The 13,961-nt window shown below is 35.8% G+C and overlaps 1 protein-coding gene and 1 pseudogene across 2 annotated transcripts; both read left to right on the forward strand.

Moving 5' to 3' along the window:
* Positions 1-505: 505 nt before the first annotated feature.
* On the forward strand, positions 506-1,848 carry LOC18425135 (cytochrome P450 716B1-like; annotated as a pseudogene). The gene is made up of 4 exons (XR_016051631.1): positions 506-874; positions 964-1,096; positions 1,225-1,279; positions 1,386-1,848. The product of XR_016051631.1 is annotated as a cytochrome P450 716B1-like (transcript).
* A 3,453-nt stretch (positions 1,849-5,301) lies between these two features.
* LOC18425136 (cytochrome P450 716B1) lies at positions 5,302-12,789 on the forward strand. Its single transcript, XM_006829704.3, has 5 exons — positions 5,302-5,493; positions 10,615-11,650; positions 11,741-11,873; positions 12,001-12,055; positions 12,154-12,789. The coding sequence occupies exons 2-5, from the start codon at positions 10,693-10,695 to the stop codon at positions 12,466-12,468; spliced, it is 1,461 nt and encodes a 486-aa protein (XP_006829767.2). The 5' UTR covers positions 5,302-5,493; positions 10,615-10,692; the 3' UTR covers positions 12,469-12,789.
* Positions 12,790-13,961: the final 1,172 nt, after the last annotated feature.

A 13,961-nucleotide genomic window follows, 5' to 3' on the forward strand; every position in this document is an offset into this window, starting at 1 on the left:
TCCAATCACCGCAGCAGTTGTGAGCCTCCGGGAAGCTTGGGATGGCCCATAGTCGGAGAGACATTGGCCATCCTGCATTCTGGCCGCTCAGGGAAACCCGAGTTGTTCGTACAAGAGAGTATGCTTAGACATGACCCCGATGTCTTCAAGACGCACCTTTTGGGGGAGATCATCGCCACCCTCTGTGGCCCCAATGGCAACAAGTTCCTCTTTTCGAATGAGAGCAAGGGGCTCCTCCTAACCTGCTGGCCCTCATCACTCGCCCGCCTCTTCGGGGATTCCTTCCTCACGTAGCTGGGGGAGGAGGCAATGAGAGTTCGCAAGATGGTGGTGGTCCCTTTCCTGAGGCCAAACACCCTCCACAGGCTCGTTGCTCGGTTTGATCTCCTCTGCAAGGTGCGCATCGAGAGGGACTGGAAGGGCAGGGGAGTGGTGCATGCGTTTCCACCTATAAAGAAGTATGCCTTCTCTGTAGCGTGCGGGTTGCTCACAAGCATAGGGTCAAAAGAGGATCAAGCAAGGCTACTGGAGGAGTTGAGCACGGTGGCCAAGGGGGCCTTCCAGCTTCCCATCTATTTTTCGGGGACTAAGTACTACAGGGCGGCCAGATCCGACGACTTGCTACGGGCATAGTTGCTGAAGATGGTCCAAAGCAGGAGGAGCAATTATGTAGTAGGAGCAGAGGAAGAGGATGATCTGATGTCACATCTGATGAAGGTGAAGGATGAAGAGGGAAATTCGATGACGGACAAGCAGATTGCTGACAATGTAATCCTCTTGCTGAGTGCCGGCCATGACACCAGCAGCTCTACCATGGCCATGCTCCTCTTCCACCTCGCCCACAACCCCCATTGCTACGATCGAGTCCTACGAGGTTGCTCCCTTTTTTCTTCTCGCCTATCCCCACTGTTTTTCTCCGTGAATTGGTCCCCTTGTGTTTTTGAAAGAGGTTTGCATTTGCAGAGCAAAGGGAGATCGCAAAATCAAAGGCCCAAGGCCAGTTGCTGAACCGGGAAGACATTCAGAAGATGAAGTATTTTTGGAACGTGGTGAATTAAGTGCTGAGGCTTTCTCCTCCCATTCAAGGAACTTTAAGGTACTAAAAACAAGCAAGCAAACAAACAAACAAAATCTTTCTCTTTCGCTTTTTTACTGTATATTGCGCCATGGAGGAAGCTGCATATTGCATAAGTGCTCATTTCTAGTCTTTTTTTGGAACAATAGGAAGCCCTCAACCGACCTCACCTACGCCGGATACACCATCCCCAAGGGCTGGAAGGTATCTGCCATTTTACAACTCAAACTTGTATTTTGAATTTCCACAACCTTTTTGTGGGCCTGGGCCTGGGCCTGGCCTGATGAGTAGAAGGGGAATAATTTTTCAGCTCGGTTGGAGCATGAATTCGACCCACAAGATGGACAAGCACTTCCCAGAACCGGAAAAGTTCAACCCGGCGAGATTCGAGGAGGAGGAGGAGTCGGAGGGAGACAGCCCTCCTGCACCCTAAACCTTCGTCCCCTTTGGCGGAGGACCTAGGATGTGCCCTGGCAAAGACTTTGCTCGCATTCAGATACTCGTATTCCTTTACAACATTGTGACCAATTTCAGGTGGGAGCTCCTCTTCCCCCACGAGCTCATAAGCGTGGACCCCATGCCCACCCCCTCCAAGGGCCTCCCCATCAACCTCTACCCCCACCTCAAACACTTGAAACCATCTACTTGCAGCTGCTGCACGTTCAATTTCAAGAGCATGAGGTGTTAAGAAAATTTTTTCCTCAAATTAATTCTTTGGGAACCTTTGTAGTAAATGAAAATCACATTAACATTAATGGTTGCATTCACAGTTATATTTAGTGTGACATCGCTATTGATAGTTCCATTTCAAGTTGTAGTGACAATGACAAATATATTAAGGGTGTGTTCGTTAACATGAAGTTAGGGACGAAGAAGGAACTTCTTATTATTGTACAAAGTAAAGAACTTCCTTATTCCATTGTGCTCAAAAAAAAAAGAGCTCCATTTGATGAAACTTGAAATAGGAACTTGGTTCCTCAAACCCTATTCTACCCATAGTTAACAAATCACCGTTTAAACGGTGATTTTTTAAAAAAGTCGGTATTTTTATGGAAACAATTTTCAACGGTAACTTTTTGAAAAAGTTGGTAAAAAATCACGTAGTTTTTATAGAAACATTTAAAACACGTTTTTTTCATAATACGATTTAAATCAGATCAAAAAATCATATCTTTTTTTTACCTATATTTTTTTTTGAGAGTTTTTTTTTTTTTTTTTTTTTTGTGTATTGCAGATATTGCTACGTTGCTTTTGAAAAAAATTATTATTTCAAAACAATACCTAAAATATAAACTTTTTTCCCCACGGTGTTCTTCAAAGCTACAGTTACAGATTGAAGGTATGAATTTTTTTTTCGCCTTTTTTAAAAAAACTTAAACAAATATATGCATATTTCAGTTGTTATTTTGGAAAATCATTGTGTGAATGAAATACTGTTCAAAGCGAATAATTTTGTAAGAAAATCATGTACATGCATATTTATGTGATTATTATTTTTATGAAAATACTGTTTATGGCACAAATTAGAGCTCAAAACATAGTCTTTTACTAGTGAATGAGAAGCAGAGAATGTGACTACATGACCAAGTAATCAATATTTTTGTTTTTGATTATGTGATAACAAAGATAAACAATATCGTGTAAACTGTAAATTTACCTGAGTAAGCAATTGTACATATAGGATTAGTTCCCAAAACTTAATCCTTCAACTCTGGTTGTTGTTGTCCCAAGAAAATGACGAACCCTCTTCCTTTTGTCTCTCTAAAAATTAGTTAGGGCCTCTTCACAAATCAGTATAGTTAGGGTTTTCTCTTAAACAACATCCCAAATCAGAGAGAAAAACTCTCTCCAAACTATCTCAAATCAACGTCTCATCTTCCTTTTCTCTCTCTAAAAATCGGGCCTCTTCGATTACGGTTTGTGAAGCCCATGACCTCTTCCTTCTTCATTCTTCCTTCTTCCTTCTTCTCTCTCTATAAACCCTAATGGTTATGAGAACTAGGTGTGATGTTTAAGTATTTAATGAATAAATTTATATAGTATATTTGTCACTATACCATAGTTAAAGTATTTAATGAATAAATTTATATAGTATATTTGTCACTATACCATAGTTAAAGTATTTAATGAATATTTATATAGTATATTTGTTTTTAGTATGTAATAAATAGGTGTGATGTTTTTTAAAGTATTTAATGGGTAGATTTATATGGTACATTTTTTATGGTATATACTAATTAAATATGTATTTAATATTGGGTGATTGGATGAGAGTCACGAGGTAAATAAATTAATTGATTGAATTATATTAGTGTAGTAAAGTTTTTATGGATGAATTAGTTATTGATGGCTTTGACATAAATTTTATTTTTTAGAATTTCAAAATTTCTAATATTATAAATTTATTTGATTTTTTTACCCCGATTTGTTTAGCCTAATCCGATATATTAGCGATATCTATATATGAAGTATTTTTGCCGTCTTGTATTTTTTACCCTATTTTTTCATCCGAATTTTTTAAATAAAATCGATTTGTTTCTAATTTTATGGTGAGCCAATTTATTGGTAGTCCTTGATTATGATTATACCTCCATCCTTATATTTATATTTATATTGTTAATTTATATTTGTATTTGTATTATATTATATTATTTTATATATTATATAATACAAACAAATATTAATAAAATAATTTAAATAAAGTATATATTATATGTGATACAAATATATATTAATAGAATAAATATAAAGTATATATATATATATATATATATATATATATATATATATATATATATATATATATATTTAAAGTTGGGAAAAGTTTATATAGAGCCTAGGCTCTAAACAATCAAATTAGAGCCTACCTCAAAACTTCAACTAGAAGAGGCTGTTTTGATGCCCAAATATCATCAAATTGATCATCTCGACATCAAGATGCATGGACATGAAAAAAAAATGAATTTCAAGTTTTGGAAATAGTGCATCTTGTAGCACATTTTTGGACCGTCAATTTTCAAGATTTTCAAGTTTTCATAGATATGCTCAATCTACACTATTTTTGAAGCTCTAAATTTTATAATTAAATATGAAAATATAATTTAAGGCTATCACAAAACTTTTCAGTATTGAAACCATATTTCTCGACACTATTTGAAGGTAGGCTCTATTTTGATTATTTAGAGCCTCGGCTCTATACAAACCGCACCATTTAAATTATTAATATATTTTTATTCTATAGTATATATATTTATGTAATGTAATATATTTTATTATATATTATATAATAAAATAAATATAAAATGCACATGTAAATAGCACTCCTATTTGATTTACATTCATATTTATTCAAATAAATCAAAAAGAAATCTAATGTCAACTCCTTCAATTCATAGGTTTCTTATTATGATTTTTATTCGGGATTTCATATTGTAATTGTATTGATTTCACAAATTCGGACATTTCGTTTCTATATAAATCCCGGGATATATCGAGAAAATGTAGGAATAGTGCGGGCATATAAAAAAGAAAACCAAGTGATCCCTTTTTTATCATTCCGAAGAAGTAATTGATTGAGTGGTTAGCAGATAATCCAAGGAGTTATATTGTTTATATTGTTTTATAGATTATATATTTATATTTAAAATATTAATATATATTTTTATTATATATAATATATATATTTGTACATATAATATATTTTATTATATATTATATATTAAAATAAATATAAAATACACTCTATTATATATTATATTATGTTTTATATATATATATATATATATATATATATATTGCACATGCTTCCCTTTAAATTTAAAGCATGTCAACGCCAGCGATTGTGGAAAAAGTATTGAATACGTGTTTGATAGGGGACCAGTTGGCGGGCAAGTGGTTCATTCATTGGTGACATAGGAAAAGCCAATTTCTTGCCTTTGAAGTAAATACTCCTCAATAAAGCATGTGTCTTTTACCCGTTGCATGTTCTATACTATTTAATTCATTCAATCTATTGCCTGTCCCATTTTATTTCACATAAAAAATTGGTGACACAGGAAATGGGCCTGGTATTTTTTTTTTGTCTTTGACAAGAGCAGGGCTAAGTTCTGCCCATTAACAGCCCTAGGGATAAGTGAGAAAATGGCGCGTGTGTACGGGGAGTGTAGCTAAAGTTGTAAAGCGACGACTTAGAGGAGAGACGCTTAATAGAGTGGAGGCAGTTTCTAGGGAGGAGCGGTTGAGAGAGAGACCCGGATTTTGAGTGTAAATACAGAAGGGAGGTAGTGAGTCTATACTAACTACTGCTACAGCGGCAACCGTCCCATTTCCACGAAGAACCTCTGTTTCTTCTCTACCGCTAAAAGAGAGCCTGAGAAAGAATGAAGTATAGGATGCAACGGGTTTCCACTTGAGATAAAGTTGGGTATTCGCTTCTCTCTCTTTGTTGTTCGTTTGTTTGTTTGTTTGTGTTGCATAGCAAGAGAGAGCAGTAGCAGGGAGGAGTCAGGAGGCTTTCTCTTGTTTTCTTAATGTGTGATTTTTATCACTCAATGCATCAAAAAACTGCATAATTTTGATCAAAACTTTCCTACATGATCAAATAAACATCTTAACAACAAAATATCCAAATATGATCCATCTCAATTGATCTAAAATGAAAAAAAAAATTAGGATTACCAGCAAATAGTTATTTGAACAGTCCATTTTGCTTTAAAAATAAGTGTTTGTAGATCCGTGAGATCTATACTATTCTTTTAATTTCAAATTTTAATTTCAGTATTGAAAATTGATTTTAAAGCCATTATAGAGATTTTCGTTGCCTAAAGTACTTTCCTGAAAAGGATTTGAGATGAGGCTTTATTTTTAATATTTTTTGACAAAAGTTAAGAAATTTATTGATTATCTAAACAGATTGCAACATATCAATATCAGTTGTAACGATTAGCGTAGAAAGAGCAACTCCCCTCTTAGTGAGAGAGTCAGCCCACGAATTTGCATCCTTGAAAGCATGCTGAAAAGAAATTGCTTGCTCTCCTGTCAAATCCAAGATCTCGCACCACCTCAACCTCATAGTCCACGGCACCTTATGCTTATGTGTACACCAGTTAATTATATTCATGGAATCACCCTTTGCTACATAGCAACTACCAATATTTTTCTCTATAAAGATTTTCAAACCATGTAGCAACGCTGCCATTTTTGCAAAGTTTGCTATAGCTTGGTCTACAGGTCCTAAAAATCCAAGAATAACTCTTCCAACCGAATCTCTAATCACTCCTCCAATACCAGCATTATCCGGATTACCAAATGAACTTCCATCAAAGTTTAGCTTAAAAGATCCCTCAACAAGAGAAGACCATCTACCCACTGATCTACTGCTAAGTGTTATTAGATGTATAAGATTATGATGGTCGCACATAACATCCACATGTGTGATACCTTGAAAATCTCTAATTACGCTTAGCCATCTCCATATAGAAAGGGAAACGTTGTTGAGAATCCTCTTAAAGGGCAAAGAAATCCCTTAAAAAACTCTCCTATTTCCGTTCCTTCTGTGTTTCCCATAACACAACCCCTTTGACAACTTTCCAAATAATAATGCCCACATTAGATAAACTGGGAAAGCTAAAATGAGAGACAATACCCAAAACACCTAATGGGAGAGACGAACTAAATCCAAACAGATTTAGAAAACTACACCAATATGCAAATTAAGAGGATAATGAACAAAAAGATAGGCATTTGACTCCTTGTCTGACTTGCATAATAGGCAAATATTTGACAATATCTTGCCTCCCTTAATGAGCTTATCAACTGTCGCACCTTATCTTGTGCTGCCAACCATATAAAAATATACACCTTATGTGGAATAGGCCATTTCCATATCTGAGACAACTAAGGCAGCATCCATCTCCACCATCATGAAATAAAAGAGAGCACATGAATTTAACTGTAAATACTCCATCGCTTTCTAAATCACAAATTATCTCATCTTTCATCTCCCGTGATAGGTACAATTCTTCAAGCTCCCATAATAATGCCACATAATATGAGACAGCTCTATCCTCCATTCTATTGTGCGGGAAACATAAATTCCACACCTATTTATTATTCAATATGGAATAGACCTCACTCACCCTTGCCTCCAGATTCACTACCTTCTTAAAAAGCTCAGGGCAAGCTAGCTTTAAAGAAATTCTCCAACCCATATGTGTTGCCAAAACGAGACTTTTGTTCCCATACCAACTCCCCATCGAATGTTTCGAGATATCAAATTTTTGCATAGAAAGATATCTTTCCAGAAAATAGATCTCTTCAAACTTCCCCTACCCCCACCAATCCAAAAACCATACTGGTCCACCCCATATTTAGCACCAAGTATTTGATACCACAGGTGATCCTTAGAAATTAGACTTCGCTACTACCACTTACACAGCAAAGCATCATTCATAACCTGAAGTTGTCTAATCCCCAATCTACCTTTTATCTTAGCAGTGCATACTCTATATCATCTCAGTAAATGATATGCATTTCCACCTTCAAAAGATCCCCACATAAAATTGTACATAATCTGTTATAACTTTCATGTCACACTTCTAGGCATTTTTTCAGCAAAGACATCAAATATACCGGAATATTGGCCACTCAAGAGAGTCACCCTCCCAGCCCTAGACAAGTACTTTGATTTCTATAAGTCCAATTTGGTTTGAACCCTTTGCAACACCTTATCCCATAGCGAAATACGTAGCCTAGATTCTGATATAGGTAAACCTAAATAGGTGATGAGGAAGACATCTGTTTTGCACCCCAAACTTTCAACCAATTCTCTCACCATTAATAATCGCAATGTACGCCAATTTACAAAGTTTTTCCATATTCACTTTCAACCCCATAGCTACTTCGCAACAATTAAGAAATGTATCAACATTATTAACTTGATCCAAAGTAAGACCACAAAAGATTAGTGTGTCGTCTGCACATTGAAGGTGTGAAACACATGGACCATTGTTTGCTACTCTGAATCATTAAAACAACCAGCACTTTCAATATTTCTAAGCATTAGGCTAAAACATTTGGCATAAATGAAAAACAAGAACTGTGAAAGTAGATCACCCTGTCTTAGGCGTCTAGTAGCTCGAAAGTAGCCTTTAGGACTCCCAATAATCAAAACTGAAAAATAGGCTAAAAAGATACACCCATGTATCCAGTTTATCTACTTTGCACCAAAGCCCATATTATTCAAAATTTCAAATGGGAGTTGTACAGTAATGGAGAAGTTCTTTCTTCCTCCCCTAACTTCCTATTATCAAACATGCCCTTCGAGAAGGAAATAAAAAGACGCATCTTTGTGGGAGAACTTTTAAAAAGGGGGATAGAGCGTAAATGAGTCTTTTCTCTTTATGTTTGCTTGTGATGCAAACATGAACTCTCTGTGACCTTTTTTTTCTAAGAAAGCTTTCTATACTGCCCCTGCATCATATAACATATATACTTCTCCTCTTATCCAACCGTCCAATTTACATCAAGTGAGTCACTCATCGTTTGTTCTAGATTCGACATCTCAAAGTATTTTATTTTTATTTTTTTCTACAAATTGCATGAATATAAAATTTGGTACGTGTCATCTTCACACTAGATTTCTAGGGTTTTTAATTGTTATAGTCTTGTTTATAATCAGATGCATTCAATTTGATCTGATTTATTCAATTTGAGCTTCATTTTTTAGATTTAATGACTGTTGTCAGTGAAGAATTGCGTTGTTTTTTTTTTTGCTCAATTTAATCGATTTGATTTGATTTATTGATGATATTGTGTTCATAATTTATTTGATTCCTTATAGTGTTGTTTATCAAAACATACACTCAATTGGATGGAATTTATTCGTTTGGAGGTAGATTTTTTAGTTAAAATGGTTGATGTAAGGTGGCTCTGTGAATAAAAATTTTTTTCTTTTTCTTTTTTTTTGTTGATAATCCATGATCGAATTTTTTGACAATTTGTGATTTTCCGAAAAGATGTGAAAATCATGACAAGGTTTTGATTATTATGAGGTATTAAACCATATTTTTAATTTTTATTCTTTGAGTTTGCTGTACTTTTTTTTTATCCATGATCAAATTTTTTGAAAAATGATGATTTTCCTAAAAGATGTGAAAATCCTGACTAGGTTTTGATTATCATGAGGTATTAAACCATATTTTTAATTTTTATTGTTAAATTTTTTGTTAAAAAAATTGTATGTTGATAGATTATTTATGAAAAAAAATATATGTTATTATATTTTTAATGCAAAACTGAATTTTTTTAATTTGTTGTTAATGTATTTTTTAGTTGGAATGACTGATGTTAGGTGGCTCTATGAAGAATTGTTTTTATTGGTTTTTTTTTTTAATACATGATCAATTTTTTTTGAAAAATCGTGATTTTCCGAAAAGATATGAAAATAGTGACCAGGTTTTGATTGTCATGAGGTATTAAACCATATTTTTAATTTTTATTGTTAAAGTTTTTGTTGAAAAAATTGCATGCTGATAGAATATTTATGCAAAAACTTACATGTTATTATATTTCTAATGCAAAACTGTATTATATTTTTAATGTAGTTTTGCATTAAAAATGTATTTTCAATTTTTTAAATTTTGAACGCAAAAAATACATGTTGTTAAATTGTATTATCGGAACGAATTAAAGTGAATATCATTGTAAAAAAATCGTGGCATGTATGACAATTATATTATCTTGTATTTTTTCAATTTTATTATTAAATTTTTAATGCAAAAATGTATGTTCTTGATAATTGAGTTGTAGCCATGTTTGGAGCTTGCATTTTTTATTATATTATCCTGTATGTTTGTAATTGATATGTACGAAAATATTATTGTCAATAGAAGTATTTTGCAATAACAAATTACAACAAGTATAACTACATGAACTACCCAAACATATTATCACTAATATCGATGATTCGTTTTTAGATCAAATCAATGAATTGTTAAACGAATTCAATCAATGGCACCAACGTGATCAAGAAGAAGAACGACGTCATCTGTCATTTTATTTTTAGATCATATGTTACTAATTATATGCTTTATTGTAGTCCATGTATGTTGATATACTTATTCTATGATAATTCTATGTTTATCCATTTGTGTCATGTAAATTAAATGGTAAATATTAGTTCATGCAGAAAAAGAACATATCAATATTCGCATATTCATGCAAAGAAATGAAAATTCTTAATGGAGTACCCTCATTTCTTATTGAATTTTTTTAAAAAAAAATATTTATAATGAATTTTAATAATTTTTTCGGATTTTTTTAAAGCTTTAATCTGACCTATCCAGCCGATTCTCGATCCGGATCGTCCATTCGCCAATCCGAATAGGTTTTTAACGTGCCCCCGATCCAAATCACCGATCCGCTTTTTAAACTATTGGTTTAAATAATATAAATGATAAAGAATAAACTAAAATGAATAGACAACGACTTGTATTTTGCAATTGGTCAATTCAACCATTTGCTTCTTCTCCATGGTGCAGCAATTGAATCCACTACTCTTGTGAATCAAAGACGCAATCCACCATCATTGCGAATCAAAGAGGCAAGGTGGGAATTGGATGGAGGGGGAGTTGATGTTCTTCTCCCTGGCCATTGCGACTCTGGCGGTGGCGGTGGCGTGGTTCAAGTCGAGGACGAGGAGGTCCAATCACCGCACTAGCTGTGAGCCTCCGGGAAGCTTGGGATGGCCCATAGTCGGAGAGACGTTGGCCATCCTGCGTTCTGGCCGCTCAGGGAAACCCGAGTTGTTCGTACAAGAGAGGATGCTTAGACATGACCCCGATGTCTTCAAGACGCACCTTTTGGGGGAGATCACCGCCACCTTCTGTGGCCCCAATGGCAACAAGTTCCTCTTCTCGAATGAGAGCAAGGGGCTCCTCCTAACCTGCTGGCCCTCATCACTCGCCCGCCTCTTCGGGGATTCCTTCCTCACGAAGCTGGGGGAGGAGGCAATGAGAGTTCGCAAGATGGTGGTGGTCCCTTTCCTGAGGCCAGACACCCTCCACAGGCTCGTTGCTCGGTTTGATCTCCTCTGCAAGGTGCGCATCGAGAGGGATTGGAAGGGCAGGGGAGTGGTGCACGCGTTTCCACTCATAAAGAAGTATGCCTTCTCTGTAGCGTGCGGGTTGTTCACAAGCATAGGGTCAGAAGAGGATCAAGCAAGGCTACTGGAGGAGTTGAGCACGGTGGCCAAGGGGGCCTTCCAGCTTCCCATCTATTTTCCGGGGACTAGGTACTACAGGGCGGCCAGATCCGGCGACTTGCTACGGGCAGAGTTGCTGAAGGTGGTCCAAAGCAGGAGGAGCAATTACATAGCAGGAGCAGAGGAAGAGGATGATCTGATGTCACATCTTATGAAGGTGAAGGATGAAGAGGGAAATTCGCTGACGGACAAGCAGATTGCTGACAATGTAATCCTCTTGCTGAGTGCCGGCCATGACACCAGCAGCTCTACCATGGCCATGCTCCTCTTCCACCTCGCCCACAACCCCCATTGCTACGATCGAGTCCTACAAGGTTGCTCCCTTTTTTCTTCTCGCCTCTCCCCGCTGTTTTTCTCCTTGAATTGGTCCCCTTGTGTTTTTGAAAGAGGCTTTGCATTTGCAGAGCAAAGGGAGATCGCAAAATCAAAGGCCCAAGGCGAGTTTCTGAACCGGGAAGACATTCAGAAGATGAAGTATTCTTGGAACGTGGTGAATGAAGTGCTGAGGCTTTCTCCTCCCATTCAAGGAACTTTAAGGTACTAAAAACAAGCGAACAAACAAACAAAATCTTTCTTTTTCGCTTTTTTACTGTATATTGTGCAATGTAGGAAACTGCATATTGCATAAGTGCTCATTTCTAGTCTTTTTTTTTTGGAACAATAGGAAGCCCTCAACCGACCTCACCTACGCCGGATACACCATCCCCAAGGGCTGGAAGGTATTTGCCATTTTACAACTCACACTTGTATTCTGAATTTCCACAACCCTTTTGTGTGCCTGGGCCTGGCCTGATGAGTAGAAGAGGAATAATTTCAGCTCGGTTGGAGCGTGAATTCGACCCACAAGATGGACAAGCACTTCCCAGAACCGGAAAAGTTCAACCCGGCGAGATTCGAGGAGGTGGAGGGAGACAGCCCTCCTGCACCCTACACCTTCGTCCCCTTTGGCGGAGGACCTAGGATGTGCCCTGGCAAAGACTTTGCTCGCATTCAGATACTCGTATTCCTTCACAACATTGTGACCAATTTCAGGTGGGAGCTCCTCTTCCCCCACGAGCTCATAAGCGTGGACCCCATGCCCACCCCCTCCAAGGGCCTGCCCATCAACCTCTACCCCCACCTCAAACACTAGCGACCATCTACTTGCAACTGCTGCTGCACGTTCAATTTCAAGAGCATGAGGTGTTAAGAAAATTTCTTCCTCAAATGAATTCTTTGGGAACCTTTGTAGTAATTGGAAATCACATTAACATTAATGGTTGCATTCACAGTTAATTCGTAGTGACATCGCTATTGATAGTTCCATTTCAAGTTGTAGCGACAATGACAAATATATTAAGGGTGTGTTTGATAACATGAAGTTAGGGACGAAGAAGGAACTTCTTATTATTGTACAAAGTAAAGAACTTCCTTATTCCCTTGTGCTCAATAAAAAAAGTTCCATTTGATGAAATTTAAAATAGGAACTTGGTTCCTCAAACCCTATTCTACCCATAGTTGACAAATCGTCGTTTAATCGGTGATTTTTAAAAAAAAAATCGGTATTTTTATGGAAACAATTTTCAACGGTAACTTTTGGAAAAAGTCGGTAAAAAATCACGTAGTTTTTATAAAAACATTTAAAACACGATTTTTTCATAATACGATTTAAATCAAGCCAAAAAATCATATCATTTTTTTACCTATATTTTTTTTTGAGACTTTCTTTTTTTTTCCTGTTTTGTGTATTGCAGCTATTGCTACGTTGCTTTTGAAAAACAATATTATTTCAAAAAAAAACCTAAAATATAAACTTTTATACCCACTGTGTTCTTCAAAGCCACAGTTACAGATTGAAGGTATGAATTTTTTTTTCCCCTTTTTTAAAAAAACGTAAACAAATAGATGCATATTCCACTTGTTATTTTGGAAAATCATTGTGTGAATGAATACTGTTTATAGCGAATAATTTTGTAAGAAAATCATATACATGCATATTTCTTTGATCATTTGTGATTATTATTTTTATGAAAATACTGTTTATGGCACAAATTAGAGCTCAAAACATAGTCTTTTACTGGTGAATGAGAAGCAGAGAATGTGACTACATGAGCAAGCAATCAATATTTTTTTTTATTATTATGTGATAACAAAGATAAACAATATCGTGTAAACTGTAAATTACCGGAGTTAGCAATTGTACATATAGGATTAGTTACCTAAACTTAATCCTTCAACTTTGCTTCTTGTTGTCCCAAGAAAATGAAGAACCCTCTTCCTTTTGTCTCTCTAAAAATTAGTTAGGGCCTCTTCACAAATCAGTATAGTTGGGGTTTTCTCTTAAACAACATCCCAAAGAGAAAAACTCTCTTCAAACTATCTCAAATTAGCGTCTCATCTTCCTTTTCTCTCTCTAAAAATCGGGCCTCTTCGATTACGGTTTGTGAAGCTCCTAACCTCTTCCTTCTTCCTTCTTCTCTATCTATAAGCCCTAATGGTTATGAGAACTAGGTATGATGTTTAAGTATTTAATGAATAAATTGATATAGTATATTTGTCACTATACCATAGTTAAAGTATTTAATGAATAAATTTATATAGTATATTTGTCACTATACCATAGTTAAAGTATTTAATGAATAAATT

This window comes from Amborella trichopoda, chromosome 1 (genome assembly GCF_054954075.1).
Source record: "Amborella trichopoda isolate Santa Cruz 75 chromosome 1, AtrichopodaSantaCruz75HAP2 v2.0, whole genome shotgun sequence".
NCBI lineage: Eukaryota > Viridiplantae > Streptophyta > Magnoliopsida > Amborellales > Amborellaceae > Amborella > Amborella trichopoda.

Bases quoted from the DNA above. Each gene is read 5' to 3' on its own strand.
- LOC18425136 (XM_006829704.3), top strand. From the start codon at position 10,693: ATGGAGGGGGAGTTGATGTTCTTCTCCCTGGCCATTGCGACTCTGGCG. The intron at 11,874-12,000 runs GTACTAAAAACA...TTGGAACAATAG, and splicing joins CCCATTCAAGGAACTTTAAG to GAAGCCCTCAACCGACCTCA. The intron at 12,056-12,153 runs GTATTTGCCATT...GAATAATTTCAG, and splicing joins CCATCCCCAAGGGCTGGAAG to CTCGGTTGGAGCGTGAATTC.